Source organism: Podarcis vaucheri (assembly GCF_965113315.1).
Source record: "Podarcis vaucheri genome assembly, chromosome: 16".
NCBI lineage: Eukaryota > Metazoa > Chordata > Lepidosauria > Squamata > Lacertidae > Podarcis > Podarcis vaucheri.
In genome coordinates, this window is record NC_138754.1 from 44,093,267 (window position 1) to 44,108,278 (window position 15,012).

General features: G+C 49.3%; 1 protein-coding gene across 1 annotated transcript in view; it reads right to left on the minus strand.

The window, feature by feature from the left end:
* The window catches only part of MYO18B (myosin XVIIIB), a 330,944-nt gene that overhangs the window by 29,764 nt on the left and 286,168 nt on the right, over positions 1-15,012 (minus strand). Inside the window, exon 40 of the mRNA XM_082204380.1 lies at positions 11,887-12,027. Coding sequence (XP_082060506.1) covers positions 11,887-12,027 — 141 coding nt within the window. The remainder of the gene's footprint in view (positions 1-11,886; positions 12,028-15,012) is intronic.

Here is a 15,012-nt window from a genome sequence, read left to right on the forward strand (position 1 = left end):
CTGTTTTGGTTCCTGAGTGGGCTCCATATAGTTTCCCACTACCTGTTCAAAGGTTCTGGCCGCATTAGTCATAAAATCCGTCTTCTGACTTAACTGATCCAATAGGGCATTTATTTTACAGAAAGCACCCAACAGTGCTTCTGAAGGCATTGTCCTACAAGGTCACAAATCCTTTCCCACAGTTGTAATCAGTAACAGCTGCAAGTTCCCAGGATTTAGTTACAATTTCACAGTTCCCCTCTAGGGGGAAAAACTTCTGGTTGTTCTTTTTCTTGAAAACAATAGCAACAAAGTTTCTTTTTAAAGATATTTTGTCCATATTTGTTCTTTTAAAAGACGAAAGGAAACAATGGAGTCACAATGTTTCTTTTCTTTTAACTATCTGTCAAAGACATTTGTTTCTGGTCAATGAGCTTCAAACATCAATTCTGACACCCCGCTCCAGGGTCAGGACGGTGGAAAATTACTTTGCTTTAGCTTCACTTCTGCAGGTTTAAACAGCTCAGGAAAAAGTCCCCCTTCTTCTCCTGCTACCGAAGGGGGGTTCAGCGATTTTAAATGATGAAAGTCGATCCTTTAAAAGTGATTTTTAAGGCTCTAGTTTGCGTTGTCTTTGCTTTGTTCTGACTACAGGGAAATGGAAGGTTGACTTCCTGTTTAAACCTTCCCGTTTCAGTAAAAAATTAGGGTTAATTTTAAAGTCCAAATTCCTTTTTATTTCGTCAGTTCTTATTTGAAGTCCAAATATTTAATGTTCCAGTACTCACGGTTGGTTATTTTAGATGCCAAATTGTCCCAGGAAAAAGGCAGCGCTCTCTGGCAACGGCTATGCGGCTTCGCTCCACAGAAAAAGCAATTAACTCACAGCACCACGCCACTTCCCCCTCTTCACTTCGGAGCCCGTTTGTGGGTTCCTTTGTGGGTTGGGGGGCGCTAAGGGTGCCCGCCGAGTCCCACGGTCACAGGCTTCATCCGCCTGTGATTTCCAGAAGGGTCCCCACTACGCCGCAGCGGAAAAGACCCGTTTCATGCGGAGCTGGTCCCTCCAGTTCAGAGGGAGTCCGCCATTGCCGGTGGTGCCACCCCAGAAGTCTGAACTATTTAAAATTTTAAACGATGATGCTGTCAAGGTGCTACACTCAATATGCCATCAAATTTGGAAAACTCAGCAGTGGCCAGAGGATTGGAGAAGATCAGTCTACATCCCAATCCCAAAAAATGGCAGTGCCAAAGAATGCTCCAACTACCGCACAATTGCTCTCATTTCACACGCTAGCAAGGTTATACTTAAAATTCTACAAGGTAGGCTTAAGCAGTATGTGGACCGAGACCTCCCAGAAGGGCAAGCTGGATTTTGAAGGGGCAGAGGAACCAGAGACCAAATTGCAAACATGCGCTGGATTGTGGAGAAAGCTAGAGAGTTCCAGAAAGACATCTACTTCTGCTTCATTGACTATGCAAAAGCCTTTGACTGTGTAGGCCACAGCAAACTATGGCAAGTTCTTAAAGAAATGGGAGTGCCTGATCACCTCATCTGTCTCCTGAGAAATCTCTATGTGGGACAAGAAGCTACAGTTAGAACTGGGTATGAAACAACTGATTGGTTCAAAATTGGGAAAGGAGTACAGCAAGGCTGTATATTGTCTCCCTGCTTATTTAACTTATATGCAGAATTCATCATGCGAAAGGCTGGGCTGGATGAATCCCAAGCCGGAAGAAATATCAACAACCTCAGATATGCAGATGACACAACCTTGATGGCAGAAACTGAGGAGGAATTAAAGAACCTTTTAATGAGGGTGAAAGAGGAGAGCGCAAAACATGGTCTGAAGCTCAACATCAAAAAAACGAAGATCATGGCCACTGGGCCCATCACCTCCTGGCAAATAGAAGGGGAAGAAATGGAGGCAGTGAGAAATTTTACTTTCTTGGGCTCCATGATCACTGCAGATGGTGACAGCAGTCACGGAATTAAAAGACGATTGCTCCTTGGGAGAAAGGCGATGGCAAACCTAGACAGCATCTTAAAAAGCAGAGACATCACCTTGCCAACAAAGGTCCGTATTGTAAAAGCCATGGTTTTCCCAGTAGTGATGTATGGAAGTGAGAGCTGGACCATAAGGAAGGCTGATCACCGAAGAATTGATGCTTTTGAATTATGGTGCTGGAGGAGACTCTTGAGAGTCCCATGGACTGCAAGAAGATCAAACGTATCCATTCTGAAGGAAATCAGGCCTGAATACTCACTGGAAGGACAGATTGTGAAGCTGAGGCTCCAATACTTTGGCCACCTCATGAGAAGATAAGACTCCCTGGAAAAGACCCTGATATTGGGAAAGATGGGGGAGGCACAAGGAGAAGGGGACGATGGAGGACGAGATGGCTGGACAGTGTTCTCAAAGCTACGAACATGAGTCTGACCAAACTGTGGGAGGCAGTGGAAGACAGGAGTACCTGGCGTGCTCTGGTCAATGGGGTCACGTGGAGTCGGACACGACTAAACAACTAAACAACAACAAAGCAAGCATCCCCCCCCCATGCAGGCACCCCCAGCAGAGCCTAGCGCTCCTCTCCTGGCATCAGAGAAACTAACACACACGGAGAGGAGCATTGGGCCGGGCTGTGCTGGGGGCACTGGCGTGGGGGCAGCTGGTTCATGCCTGCCAAGTGCCACATTGGCTGGCCAGGCTCCCCCCTATGCAGGCAGGCAGGTGGCACAGCGTGGCCCTGCTTGGCTCCAGTGCTGTGTGGGATCCTTCCAGCTATGTCAGTGGCGAGGGCTGGAGTGCCATGATGGCCTCCTTCATCCTTCATGCACACATCCTTCATTCAGAAGAGTGACTAGTGGGGTGCCACAGGGTTCTGTCTTGGGCCCGGTCTTATTCAACATCTTTATCAACGACTTGGATGATGGACTCAAGGGCATCCTGATCAAATTTGCAGATGACACCAAACTGGGAGGGGTGGCTAACACCCCAGAGGACAGGATCACACTTCAAAACGACCTTGACAGATTAGAGAACTGGGCAAAAATAAACAAGATGAATTTTAACAGGGAGAAATGTAAAGTATTGCACTTGGGCAAAAAAAATGAGAGGCACAAATACAAGATGGGTGACACCTGGCTTGAGAGCAGTACATGTGAAAAGGATCTAGGAGTCTTGGTTGACCACAAACTTGACATGAGCCAACAGTGTGACGCGGCAGCTAAAAAAGCCAATGCAATTCTGGGCTGCATCAATAGGAGTATAGCATCTAGATCAAGGGAAGTAATAGTGCCACTGTATTCTGCTCTGGTCAGACCACACCTGGAGTACTGTGTCCAGTTCTGGGCACCACAATTCAAGAAGGACACTGACAAACTGGAACGTGTCCAGAGGAGGGCAACCAAAATGGTCAAAGGCCTGGAAACGATGCCTTATGAGGAACGGCTAAGGGAGCTGGGCATGTTTAGCCTGGAGAAGAGGAGGTTAAGGGGTGATATGATAGCCATGTTCAAATATATAAAAGGATGTCACATAGAGGAGGGAGAAAGGTTGTTTTCTGCTGCTCCGGAGAAGCGGACACGGAGCAATGGATCCAAACTACAAGAAAGAAGATTCCACCTAAACCTTAGGAAGAACTTCCTGACAGTAAGAGCTGTTTGACAGCGGAATTTGCTGCCAAGGAGTGTGGTGGAGTCTCCTACTTTGGAGGTCTTTAAGCAGAGGCTTGACAACCATATGTCAGGAGTGCTCTGATGGTGTTTCCTGCTTGGCAGGGGGTTGGACTCGATGGCCCTTGTGGTCTCTTCCAACTCTATGATTCTATGATTCTATGACACACCTGGTGCATGCATGCACACCCTCCGGAGTGCATGCACCTGCCCTGGGCACCATAAGCTCATGCAACACCACTGCTTAGATGCATGGCTAGATCTTTGTGGCAATAGTTTCCCAATGGTCAATTCTTTAAAAATGAAGACCGTTTTTCACAGAGAGGTGCATGTTGAGCAGAGGTGGGATTCATCTTTTCACCTGGTGCTGATTGTTTTTAAACTGCAACTCTTTCCTCCATTCAAGCTCATTTCCTGCTGCCGCCACCACTTACGTTCCAAAGGCATGTTTAGTCCTGAAAATACCCACCTAGGAATCTGAGGGCAGGGAGAGATAATCTGGAAGGGGGATGAGCTGGAGCTCAAGAACAGCCAGGGGTTAAGCGGAGCCTTACTGCAACAACTCCTCTGTTAAAATCTCAATCTCCGCCCCACCTCATATTAGCAGTGCTGTTTAAAAAATGGCATTTGAGGGGCTGCTGCTTTTGGGGACTGGGGGTCTTGCTAAGTGACTCTCCTGCTTTGGAGCCTTTGAAACAGAGAGAAGAAATCCCCAGAGGAGAATCGCCTGCGTAGATTCAAGATGTTTGTTCCCTGAAAGGACCTGCAGACCTTTATTAGAGCTGAATATCAGCAAGCGACCCACGTTGTGAGTAAATGCCATTGCTTGGAACTGGTCTTTGAAAAATTTAAGTTGAAGAGACCTCTAAATATTTGACATTTGCAGGAGAGAGAGAGAGAGAGAGAGAGAGAGAGAGAGAGATTTTATATATGGTTTGCTTCTCTTCCAGAATGGCAAGGATTAGGAAGATGATCCATGGAGAAAATAAGCAAATGAAGTCAGCTCAAGACAGACTTCGTTCAAAGCTGCAGCTACTGGCTGTTGAGCAGTCTTCCATGTCAGCCTGAGGTAGTATGTGCTAAGAATGGAAGGATCCCTTGGCTGGATCAGGCCAAAGGCCAATAATAATAATAATAATAATAATAATAATAATAATAATAATACCTTTATTGTCAATATACAACCTGTGTACAATGAAATGAACCAAACCTGCCACCCAGCAAACACTCAATCTCATTGCACTCTGTGCGCTTGTTGCACAACGCACGAATCCCAAAAGTCAATTGCACTATATTATTTTCCGTTTAGCAGTCTAACAGCCCACGGATAAAAACTGTTTTTTAGCCTGTTGGTACGACTGATTTTATTTCTATATATCCTGCCAGAGGGTAGAAGATTAAAAAGGTGCTGGCCAGGGTGTGAATCATCCCTGAGAATTTTTCTCGCTCTCCTAAGGCATCTGTCAGGGAACTGACCTCAGAGGGAAAGGAGGTGATAGGGCTCCCAGAGACTGGGAGAGACTCAACAGCCAAAGCAGGGACCAGCAGGGGGAGCGCGGGGTCTCTGGAGGAGGATCTCAGGGATACTGAGAGAGATGCAGCAGCGCAGGCAGGAAGCAGGGGGGAGAAAGGGGTGAGAGACACGTCCAGTGAAAATAGTGGGGAGGTGTCAGAAGCAATTGCAGGGAGACCCATGCTTCGTCGGAAGCTGTCACGTCGTGAGTCCAGGAGACGTGTTTCCGTTAAGGAACTTCTTTGTTGGAGGCGTTTCCGCAAACAGCCACTGTCGGACTCTAACAGTGACTAGAGCAGACATGTCTGAGGAGCTCTGTCACACACAGAGGTTTGTGGGGCCGCACAAACTCTGAAGGGGAACCATTTTAAGCACAAGCAGCTAATCATCCCCTAATAGCAGTCCGACAGTCTCTGTACGCTGCCTGTGCAGGAGAAAGCATCATGAGCGACCCAGCCGGAGCAGGGGGAGGAGCTGATCCAAGCTTGGAAGAAAGATGCCGAGCATTGGAGGTCCAACTGGCGCTGCAGACGGCGAGGCTCGAGGAGAGGAGGGCTCAAGATGCAGACAAGAAGGGGAGAACCACTCAGTTCCCCAGAAAGGTACCAGGATTGGTGCAGAAGTTTGGGGGGGACCCCAAGGATTACCATGCCTTTAGGACTGAAATGCAATATGCCCTGAATGTCCAGTTTGATGAGTTCCCTGATGAGGAATCTCGAGTTGCTTTTGTAATTGGGCATCTTGAGAAGGGCGCGCGAGACTGGGTTCGACCCCTGATGGCAACGCACAACGATATCCTAAAGGACACTATGAAATTTTTTCGTGCAATGGATATCATGTTTTCCAGCGACGTTGAGGAAGGGGCGGTGCGCAGACAGTTAATGGCTTGCAAGCAGGGAAGCAGATCTGTCCGTGAGTACTGGACTGAATTTACCATGCTGATTCACAGATTGGGGTGGGATTTATCGGCAGCACCCATTCAGATGCTATTTGAAGAAGGTCTTTCTTCAGCTGTGAAAGACGAGCTGGCCAGGAGCCCCAGGGCGGTGTCTATGGATCAGCTGACCAAATCTGCGCTGACCATTGGAGCGCGCCAGGAGGCAAGAGCCTTGGAGAGGCGGGAAGGGAGAGGGGAACGTTGGAAGGAGTTACGCATTCCAGACATTCCTGAGCCAGCTTTCCCGCCGGCAGAGCCGATGGAAATCGGAACAGCCCGCGCGCGCGCAGTTTCAAAGCCCAGTGAGGGGGCGAAGAAGGAGGGAAAGGGAGCCCGGAAATGCTATCTCTGCCAACAGCCAGGCCACTTTGCCAGAGTCTGCCCCCAGAGGAAGGAATGGCAAGGGATGGTGGGAACTGTTGAGGGGGAAGAGCAGGGAGAAACGGAGCAGGTAAAAGCCAACGCCTGGTTGCCATCAGGGCACTGCAGCCAGGCCAAAGAGCAGTGAAAGTGCCCCTTCCCCAAGTGCCAGTGCCAGAAGCTCCTCGACCGGCTCTAGTGATTGAAGTGTCGCTAGAGCTGCAAAATGGACACCCCCTAAAAATAAAGGCACTGTTGGACTCAGGCAGCTCCTGCAATTTCATGAGCAAGGAGTTTGCTGCTGAACACCAGATACAGACTATCCCTTTAAGCAACCCCCTGCAGGTGACCACGATCGATGGCAGGGAACTGTTGGGAGGAGGAGTCAGCTTGCAGACCATCCCAATGATAATGAGGGTGGCAAGGCACACAGAACTGATAGCGTTTAATGTGGCCACCTTGGGAGGTGCTCCCATTATTTTGGGAATGAGCTGGCTAGCCCTACATGATCCGCTGGTGGGCTGGCATCAAAGAGTGGTTTCCTTCGGTTCCGCACATTGCTTAGAACACTGCAGGGGGGAAAAGGGGTCAGCAGGGGCCCAAGCCACCCTGGCAGGGACTGAAGTAGTGGAGAAGGGGAAGGTGCCACCACAGTATGCTGATCTCAGCGACGTGTTCAGCGAGAAGGAAGCTGACCAACTACCTCCGCATAGACCCTTTGATTGCCAGATCAATTTACTCCCTGGAGCACAGCTTCCTGTAGGCAAGTTGTATGCCATGTCAGACAGGGAAATGCAGGAGTTGCGAGCGTTCATTGACAAGAACCTGAAGAGGGGCTTCATCAGAGAGTCCAAGGCAGCGGGGGGTAGCCCAGTGTTTTTTGTGGACAAAAAAAACACGGACAAGCCGAGGCTGGTATGTGACTTTCGGGCCTTAAATGCAGTGACAGAGCCGGCGGCTTTTCCTATGCCCAGGATTGATGATATTTTGACCAGGGTGCGGAAGGGAAAGATTTTTACAAAGCTGGACCTAAGGGGGGCGTACAACCTGATACGTATAAGGAAAGGGGATGAATGGAAGACCACCATGTTCACCCCTTTGGGGGCATTTGAATACTTAGTTATGCCTTTTGGATTACAAACAGGCTCCGCGTGTTTTCAAGCTTTCATGAACCACGTACTGGGGCCTTTGCTCTACAAGAATTGCGTGGCCTTCTTAGATGACGTGTTGGTGTATTCGGAGAATGAGGAGCAACATGTGAGAGACGTCAGAGAAGTGTTGAGCAGGCTGCAAGCCAACCGACTGTGGGTGAAACTGGAGAAGTGTCAGTTTCATACCAAGGAGGTGGAATTCCTGGGGTACCGCTTGTCAGACAAAGGGTTGGCCATGGACCCCGGCAAGGTTCAAGCGGTGCTGGAATGGAAAACACCCAAGACCAAGAAGGATGTGCAGAGGTTCCTAGGGTTTGGAAACTTTTATCGTAAGTTCATCCGCAACTTCGCCCACCTGACGGCGCCCATCACGGACTGTCTCAGCAGCAAAAAGAAGTTTGTTTGGACGGGGGAGGCGGAGCGAGCGTTTGAGGAACTGAAAAGGGCCTTCGCCTCTGGCGAACAACTTCTACATGTGGATTTACAAAAAAAGCTGAGGGTCGAAACAGACGCGTCGGACCGAGCCATAGGGGCGGTGCTTCTTCTGCAGCCGGGGAAGGAGGGGTCTGAGTGGCGACCGTGTGCCTTCTTTTCGCGGAAGCTGAACAAGTCTGAGAGGAACTACACGGTGTACGACCGGGAACTTCTTGCAATTTATGAGGCCTTCCGGAGATGGAGGCACCTACTAATTGGTGCACAACAGAAGGTGCAAGTGTGCACGGACCATAAGAATCTAGAGTATTGGAGAACTGCGCGAGTGCTCAACCAACGGCAGTTGAGATGGGCCCAGGAGTTCTCCAAATTTAACTTTGAGATTTGTTACGTACCAGGCCCGGAGAACGTTAGGGCGGACGCTCTCTCACGCAAACCTGAATATTTGGAGGGAGAGGGTGTACCCGAAGAGACCCATGTCATTCCCGAGGACCGCTGGGTGTGTGGGGCGGCATTGGTGGGGCAAAGGGAACTGGTAGAGGGAACGGGGCAGGATGTATACGCCCAGGACAAACTCAGGAGTCTTAGGAGGGAGGGAGACAAACCCGGGGGTTTTGAGGAGAGAAATGGGGCGTTGTACTACAAGGGAGCGTTATACATACCTGAAGGGGAATTGAGGGAAAAGGTACTCAAGCAACTGCACGATAACCCCACAGCAGGGCATTTTGGGCAACACAAAACCATGTGGCTGGTTACCAGGGAATTCTGGTGGCCCAAGGTCAGGGAAGATGTGCGTGAATATGTGAGAGGGTGTGACCGTTGCCAACGAGCCAAGGGGGAGAGGCGGGCACCGGCAGGTTTATTAGAACCACTACCCACGCCGGAAAGACCGTGGGAGGCAGTGGCAATAGATTTTATGACTGATTTGCCCAGGTCCAAAGGGAAAACAGCCATTATGGTGGTGGTAGATCTGTTAACCAAGATGGCACACTTTATAGCCTGCTCACATGCGGTCACAGCAGAAGAAACCGCCAAATTGTTTGTGGAAAATGTGTTTAGGTTGCATGGCGCCCCCTTGAGGGTGGTTTCGGACCGAGGGAAACAATTTACTTCCAGGTTCTGGAGGAAGCTCATGAGCTTACTGCATGTAGAGGTTAATTTCTCTACTGCCCGTCATCCAGAAACCAACGGGCAGGCGGAAAGAGCTAATGGTGTCCTCCAGCAATATTTGAGGTGTTATGTTAATGACAGAGAGAATGATTGGGTGGAGAAGCTGGCGTTGGCAGAATTTGCTTACAACAATGCAGAGAACGTGTCCACGGGAATGAGCCCTTTTTTGGCCAATCACGGGTGTCATCCCCGAGCCTTCCCAGGGGGGGAGGGGGAGAACTGGAGCGTTCCAGCAGCAGAACAGTTCGTTGAAGAAATGGAAGCGATCCATCGCCAACTCCAACTTAATTTAAACCGGGCGAAGGAGGAATATAAGAGGCAGGCAGACAAAACCAGAAGGGAAGGGGAAAGCCTTAGGGTGGGAGACCAGGTGTGGCTGTCCACCCAAGGGTTACCATTTAAAGGAGGTTGTAAGAAGTTAAGACCCAAAAGACTGGGCCCATTTGAAGTCACGCAACAGGTCAACCCAGTGGCTTTCAGACTCCGGTTACCGAACCACATGAAGTTGCACCCAGTGTTCCACAGATCGTTGCTGTCACCGTATATAGGGGACAGAGAGGGGAGGGTCAATAGGGGACCAGCGATGGAGGAAAAAGAACACAGCTACCATGCAGCGGAGATCCTAGATTCCAGGTGGAAAGGAGAGCAAGTAGAGTATTTGGTAATGTGGGAAGGGGAACCGGAGTCGGAAAACACCTGGGTCAGAGCAGAGGATGTAGATGACGAGGTTCTAATTGAAACTTTTCATCAGAGATTCCCTCGAAAACCCCAGCCAGTGGCGAGGTTCCGGAGGGAATACTTCGCCACCACAGACGAAGAAGAGGAGTTGGAGGGGTTCTCTGATTCCGAGGTGGAGGAGGATTCAGCGAGTCGGAACAAAGACCGATGGAGGGAGATGTTCGAGACGTCGGAAGATGAAGAGGATTCGTTTCGGGGTTTCAGCTCCTCACCGCCCAGAGGAGAGGGAGGGGGCGGGGGGGAAGGGGGCCCTGGAGGGGAGGTGGATGTCAGGGAACTGACCTCAGAGGGAAAGGAGGTGATAGGGCTCCCAGAGACTGGGAGAGACTCAACAGCCAAAGCAGGGACCAGCAGGGGGAGCGCGGGGTCTCTGGAGGAGGATCTCAGGGATACTGAGAGAGATGCAGCAGCGCAGGCAGGAAGCAGGGGGGAGAAAGGGGTGAGAGACACGTCCAGTGAAAATAGTGGGGAGGTGTCAGAAGCAATTGCAGGGAGACCCATGCTTCGTCGGAAGCTGTCACGTCGTGAGTCCAGGAGACGTGTTTCCGTTAAGGAACTTCTTTGTTGGAGGCGTTTCCGCAAACAGCCACTGTCGGACTCTAACAGTGACTAGAGCAGACATGTCTGAGGAGCTCTGTCACACACAGAGGTTTGTGGGGCCGCACAAACTCTGAAGGGGAACCATTTTAAGCACAAGCAGCTAATCATCCCCTAATAGCATCTATCCCTTGCGATATCATCTAGCGGGCTCAGGGGACAAGCCCATGTGCTGTGTTCATCACCCTCTGTAAAGACTTTCTGTCCGTGGCTGTCAAGCCAACGTACCACACTGTGATACAATATGAGAGGACACTTTCTATTGTGGACCAGTAGAAGGAGGTTATCAGTTGTTATTTAACATTGTTCTTTCGCAAGACCCTGAGGAATTGGAGTCTCTGTTGGGCCTTCCTAACAACCTGAGTTATATTGTTTTTCCAAGTGATGTCTTCACTAAGGTAAACTCCCAGGAATTTAAATGGACTCTCTCCACACAACCCCCCTTCCCCCGGATATACAACGGGGCTAGTTCCCCTCTCTTCCTCCGATAGTCCAACACCATCTCCTTTGTTTTGCTAATATTTAGGTGCAAGTTATTCTTTAGGCACCATGTAGATACTTTTTGAACCTCCCCCCATACACCGATTCATCTCCACCTGTAATTAGACCCATTATGGTAGTATCATCTGCAAACTTAATAACTGCAGTAGATGGATCAGATGAAATACAACTGAGTTCACACAATGGGTCAGACAGAGGCAGGGCCAGAGCACAGCAGCAGCTCCCAGGATCTGGGATCCAGCAGCACATTGGCCCTGATTTTGGAGGCTCTACCCCTCCCCTCTATGCTAGCCAGGGTGGAAGGGATGGTTGCCAGGTCTAACCCACAGAAAGAAGGTCCACCCTTTGTATCAGAGGGAGGGGCTGGATAGCATTGCCAGAATTTACACAGCCCCCGTTGCCCTGCTCAGCACACCAGGGGACTGACTCCTCAGCAACTAAAAAAAAAAATCTCTCTCAAGTTAAAAAGATCATACATAAAGTGTTGCAACTTTTAATTACAGTACTATATAAGGTGAACACCAGGGGGAGGAGGGGAGCTGGGGTTTGCTCACTGACAGATTTAGATTACAATTCAGGGCTAGAATCTCCCTAATTAGTGTGTTTGGGGGAAGGGAAGGTAACGTCTCAAAATGCAGCAAGCTCACATGGGCTCCATTTTCCAGATCACACTCCAGTCGGAGGAGTCAGGTCAGGTCTGGATTGTCTCAAGTTGGGGCTGATCTGAATTGGATCCAGGGAATGGAGGTGGACATGCACAGCCCTAGTTTCTACAAACCTGTTGCATTGCTCAGAAGACACCCCTTTTCGTACACTTAAGAATGAGTCTCACCTCAGGCTCTGGGTACCACGGCTGTCCACGGTTTGCCTGGATGGAGAGGACCATGCCGATGCCAAACTGGACCACGATTTGACGCTTTCTTCAGGTTCCAAGTTCAAGCTCATGGTTGACCCCAGACTCAGCTGACTCTCGCTGTAAGCAGAAGAACACAGAAGGGTTGTTGTGAGGCTAAATGGGCAAGGAGAGAGGCCTTTGCCCACCCGATGCCCTCTGGGTGTTTTTTGACTACAACTCCCATCAGCTGTAGCCACCATGGGTTGTGGGGCAGTGCATGCACGCCACCCTGAATTGCCTGCAGGAAGGGTGAGATGGCACAAATGGAAGTTCATAACAAATTTGAAAGAATCTAAGAATCAAGAAGCTGTTTAAGAAAACTGCAAATATTTATTTCCACGGTCACACCAATTATGCACAATCAGCTCCTGTGCTTTGCAAGTGCATTTGCTTTGAACATTTGTGGTCTTGCATCATAACATATTCATATGTGTCAGGGGTTCAGGAGCAGAGACGCAGAGAAGGGAGGAAGCAGAGAGCGAGGGGGAGGAATCCGAAGGGAAAATGAGTGATGATGACGACCCGAGATCTCCAAGCCTAAGCAGTGAGTCAGAGGACTCCCAAAAGGGAGCCCCAGTGAGCAGAGCAAGGGGGGGATCCGGGGGGACACCCCAGGAGGAAGGGAACAGAGGAGATTCAGAGAGCAGCAGCTGGAAGTCGGGACCCACGCTCATAACTGAGGGCGGCAGCAGCTGGAAGTCGGGACCCACGCTCAAGACTGAGAGCAGCAGGGAGGAAGGTAGCCAGGCATCGGGTTCCGGAGGCTGTCAGCAGGAGGGAGGGCACGAGTCAGGGGTGGTCACGCCCTCCTCAGAGAGCGAGGCAACGGTTAAGAGGAAAGTAGAGAGTTGGGCGCGCGCGCCAAGTTCAAATGCAGCGGAAGCTGGAGCAGTAAGCAGCCCGGAGAGTGAGCCAGGTCCTAAAGCCCGCCGCAAGGAGGCAGAAGGATCAGGGGGGTCAGCGTCAGAGGAGAGTAGAAGGGAGGAGGCCCAGGGGGGCAGAAGGACCCAGAGACGTAGGGAGAGGCGAAGGAGGTGGAGCAAGGCTAGGGTATTAAGCTGGTGTGCAAGAGGCGGGGACTCAGACGGGTCTTCGCCGACCTAGGGCAGAAGGTGTAGAGCTGCACGCTGCAGTTCGGAAATGAAACCTGTAACTTAATAAAGACTCTTATAAAGTGAACGCTGGCGGACTTGGTCCTATGTGAGCTGGGACTGGGTGGCAGCTCTGACAATATGATTTTTCCATATATGATTATTGATAGGTAATGCAATTATTGTTTATGTTGTCTCAAGCCCTTGATTAGTTGCATCAGGTGTGCCTGAGACAACACCTGTTGTATTTGTGAGGGATTCTATTCAGGGGGTTGATGAATAGTGAGAGTGGAGAAACCAGTTAAAGTGGCATTTTCAGCTGAATTTGGGGAAACCATTTGAAACATCTGTTGTGTTGAGCTAATTCAATTGCTTTTGTTTGATTTGCTCACTGCCAACTGCTGAAATTCTGTAAATTTTGATAATAAACCTGATTTGCAATGGGGGTGGAATAATTTTAATTGCAACTGTAGATGAACTTGGGCAGGCTGTGGGCTGGAGACACATCCCTTCCACCCTGGCTATAACAACAAAGTATAGTTTGCTATGAACCAGAAAGTGAAGCTTGAAATCTCTTCCCTTCAAGTGCAAAGTGGAGATGTTATGTCTGAACCAAGCCAAATTATGGGGGCCTTTTTACAGACAGGGCTTTTTACAGATAGGACAGAAAAGTGGTTCTTGCACCAATCACTTTGTGGATGTAAAATCTGCATTGTTGGGAAGGGGAGGGAGGATAACTCAATGGAGAGTCCCTGTCCACCAGATAGAGGATCAGAGCAAAGAGCATTGGAGAGAAGATCACCAAACAGGGGAACGTTGGACATATCGACATTATCCTTTGGATTGGACCCCCCTGTGAATGTGCTACCACCACAACCAACAGAAGAGGAGCAAGCTTTGGGGGCAGTTGGGGGGGTACCAAAGTAACCACATGATGGCGCTGCAGGTCTTGAGTTGGAATGTGAATGGACTGAACTCCCCCGAAAAGAGGCGGAGAGTATTTCATTTATTGAAAAAAGAGCATTTGGGCTTGATTTGTTTACAAGAAAACATGTGGCAAGGCTACACAGGAAGTTATTGAATAATAAAAGATTAGGCCAAGAATTTATTTCATCGGATAAAGTCAAAAAAAGAGGAGTGGTCATCTACGCAAAGGAGAGCCTATCACCAAAATTTATATTTAAAGATGATCAAGGAAGATTCGTTGCATTTGAAATTCAAACACAAGGAGAAAAATTCTTGTTGTCCCTATTTTTAAAAAGGGGAAAAGAGAGGACCCAAATAATTACCGCCCAGTCAGTCTGACATCAATACCAGGGAAGATTCTGGAGCAGATCATTAAGCAAACAGTCTGTGAGCACCTAAAAAGGAATGCTGTGATCACCAATAGTCAGCATGGATTTCTGAAAAATAAGTCATGTCAGACTAACCTGATCTCGTTTTTTGACAGAATTACAAGCCTGGTAGATGAAGAGAACGCAGTGGATGTAGCCTACCTTGATTTCAGCAAGGCATTTGACAAGGTGCCCCATGACAGTAAGAGCTGTTCGACAGTGGAATTTGCTGCCAAGGAGTGTGGTGGAGTCTCCTACTTTGGAGGTCTTTAAGCAGAGGCTTGACAACCATATGTCAGGAGTGCTCTGATGGTGTTTCCTGCTTGGCAGGGGGTTGGACTCGATGGCCCTTGTGGTCTCTTCCAACTCTATGATTCTATGATTCTATGATATTCTTGTAAAGAAGCTGGTAAAATGCAGTCTTGACTATGCTACCACTCAGTGGATTTGTAACTGGCTGACTGCCCGAACCCAAAGGGTGCTCATCAATGGTTCCTCTTCATCCTGGAGAAGAGTGACTAGTGGGGTGCCACAGGGTTCTGTCTTGGGCCCGGTCTTATTCAACATCTTTATCAACGACTCAAGGGCATCCTGATCAAATTTGCAGATGACACCAAACTGGGAGGGGTGGCTAACAC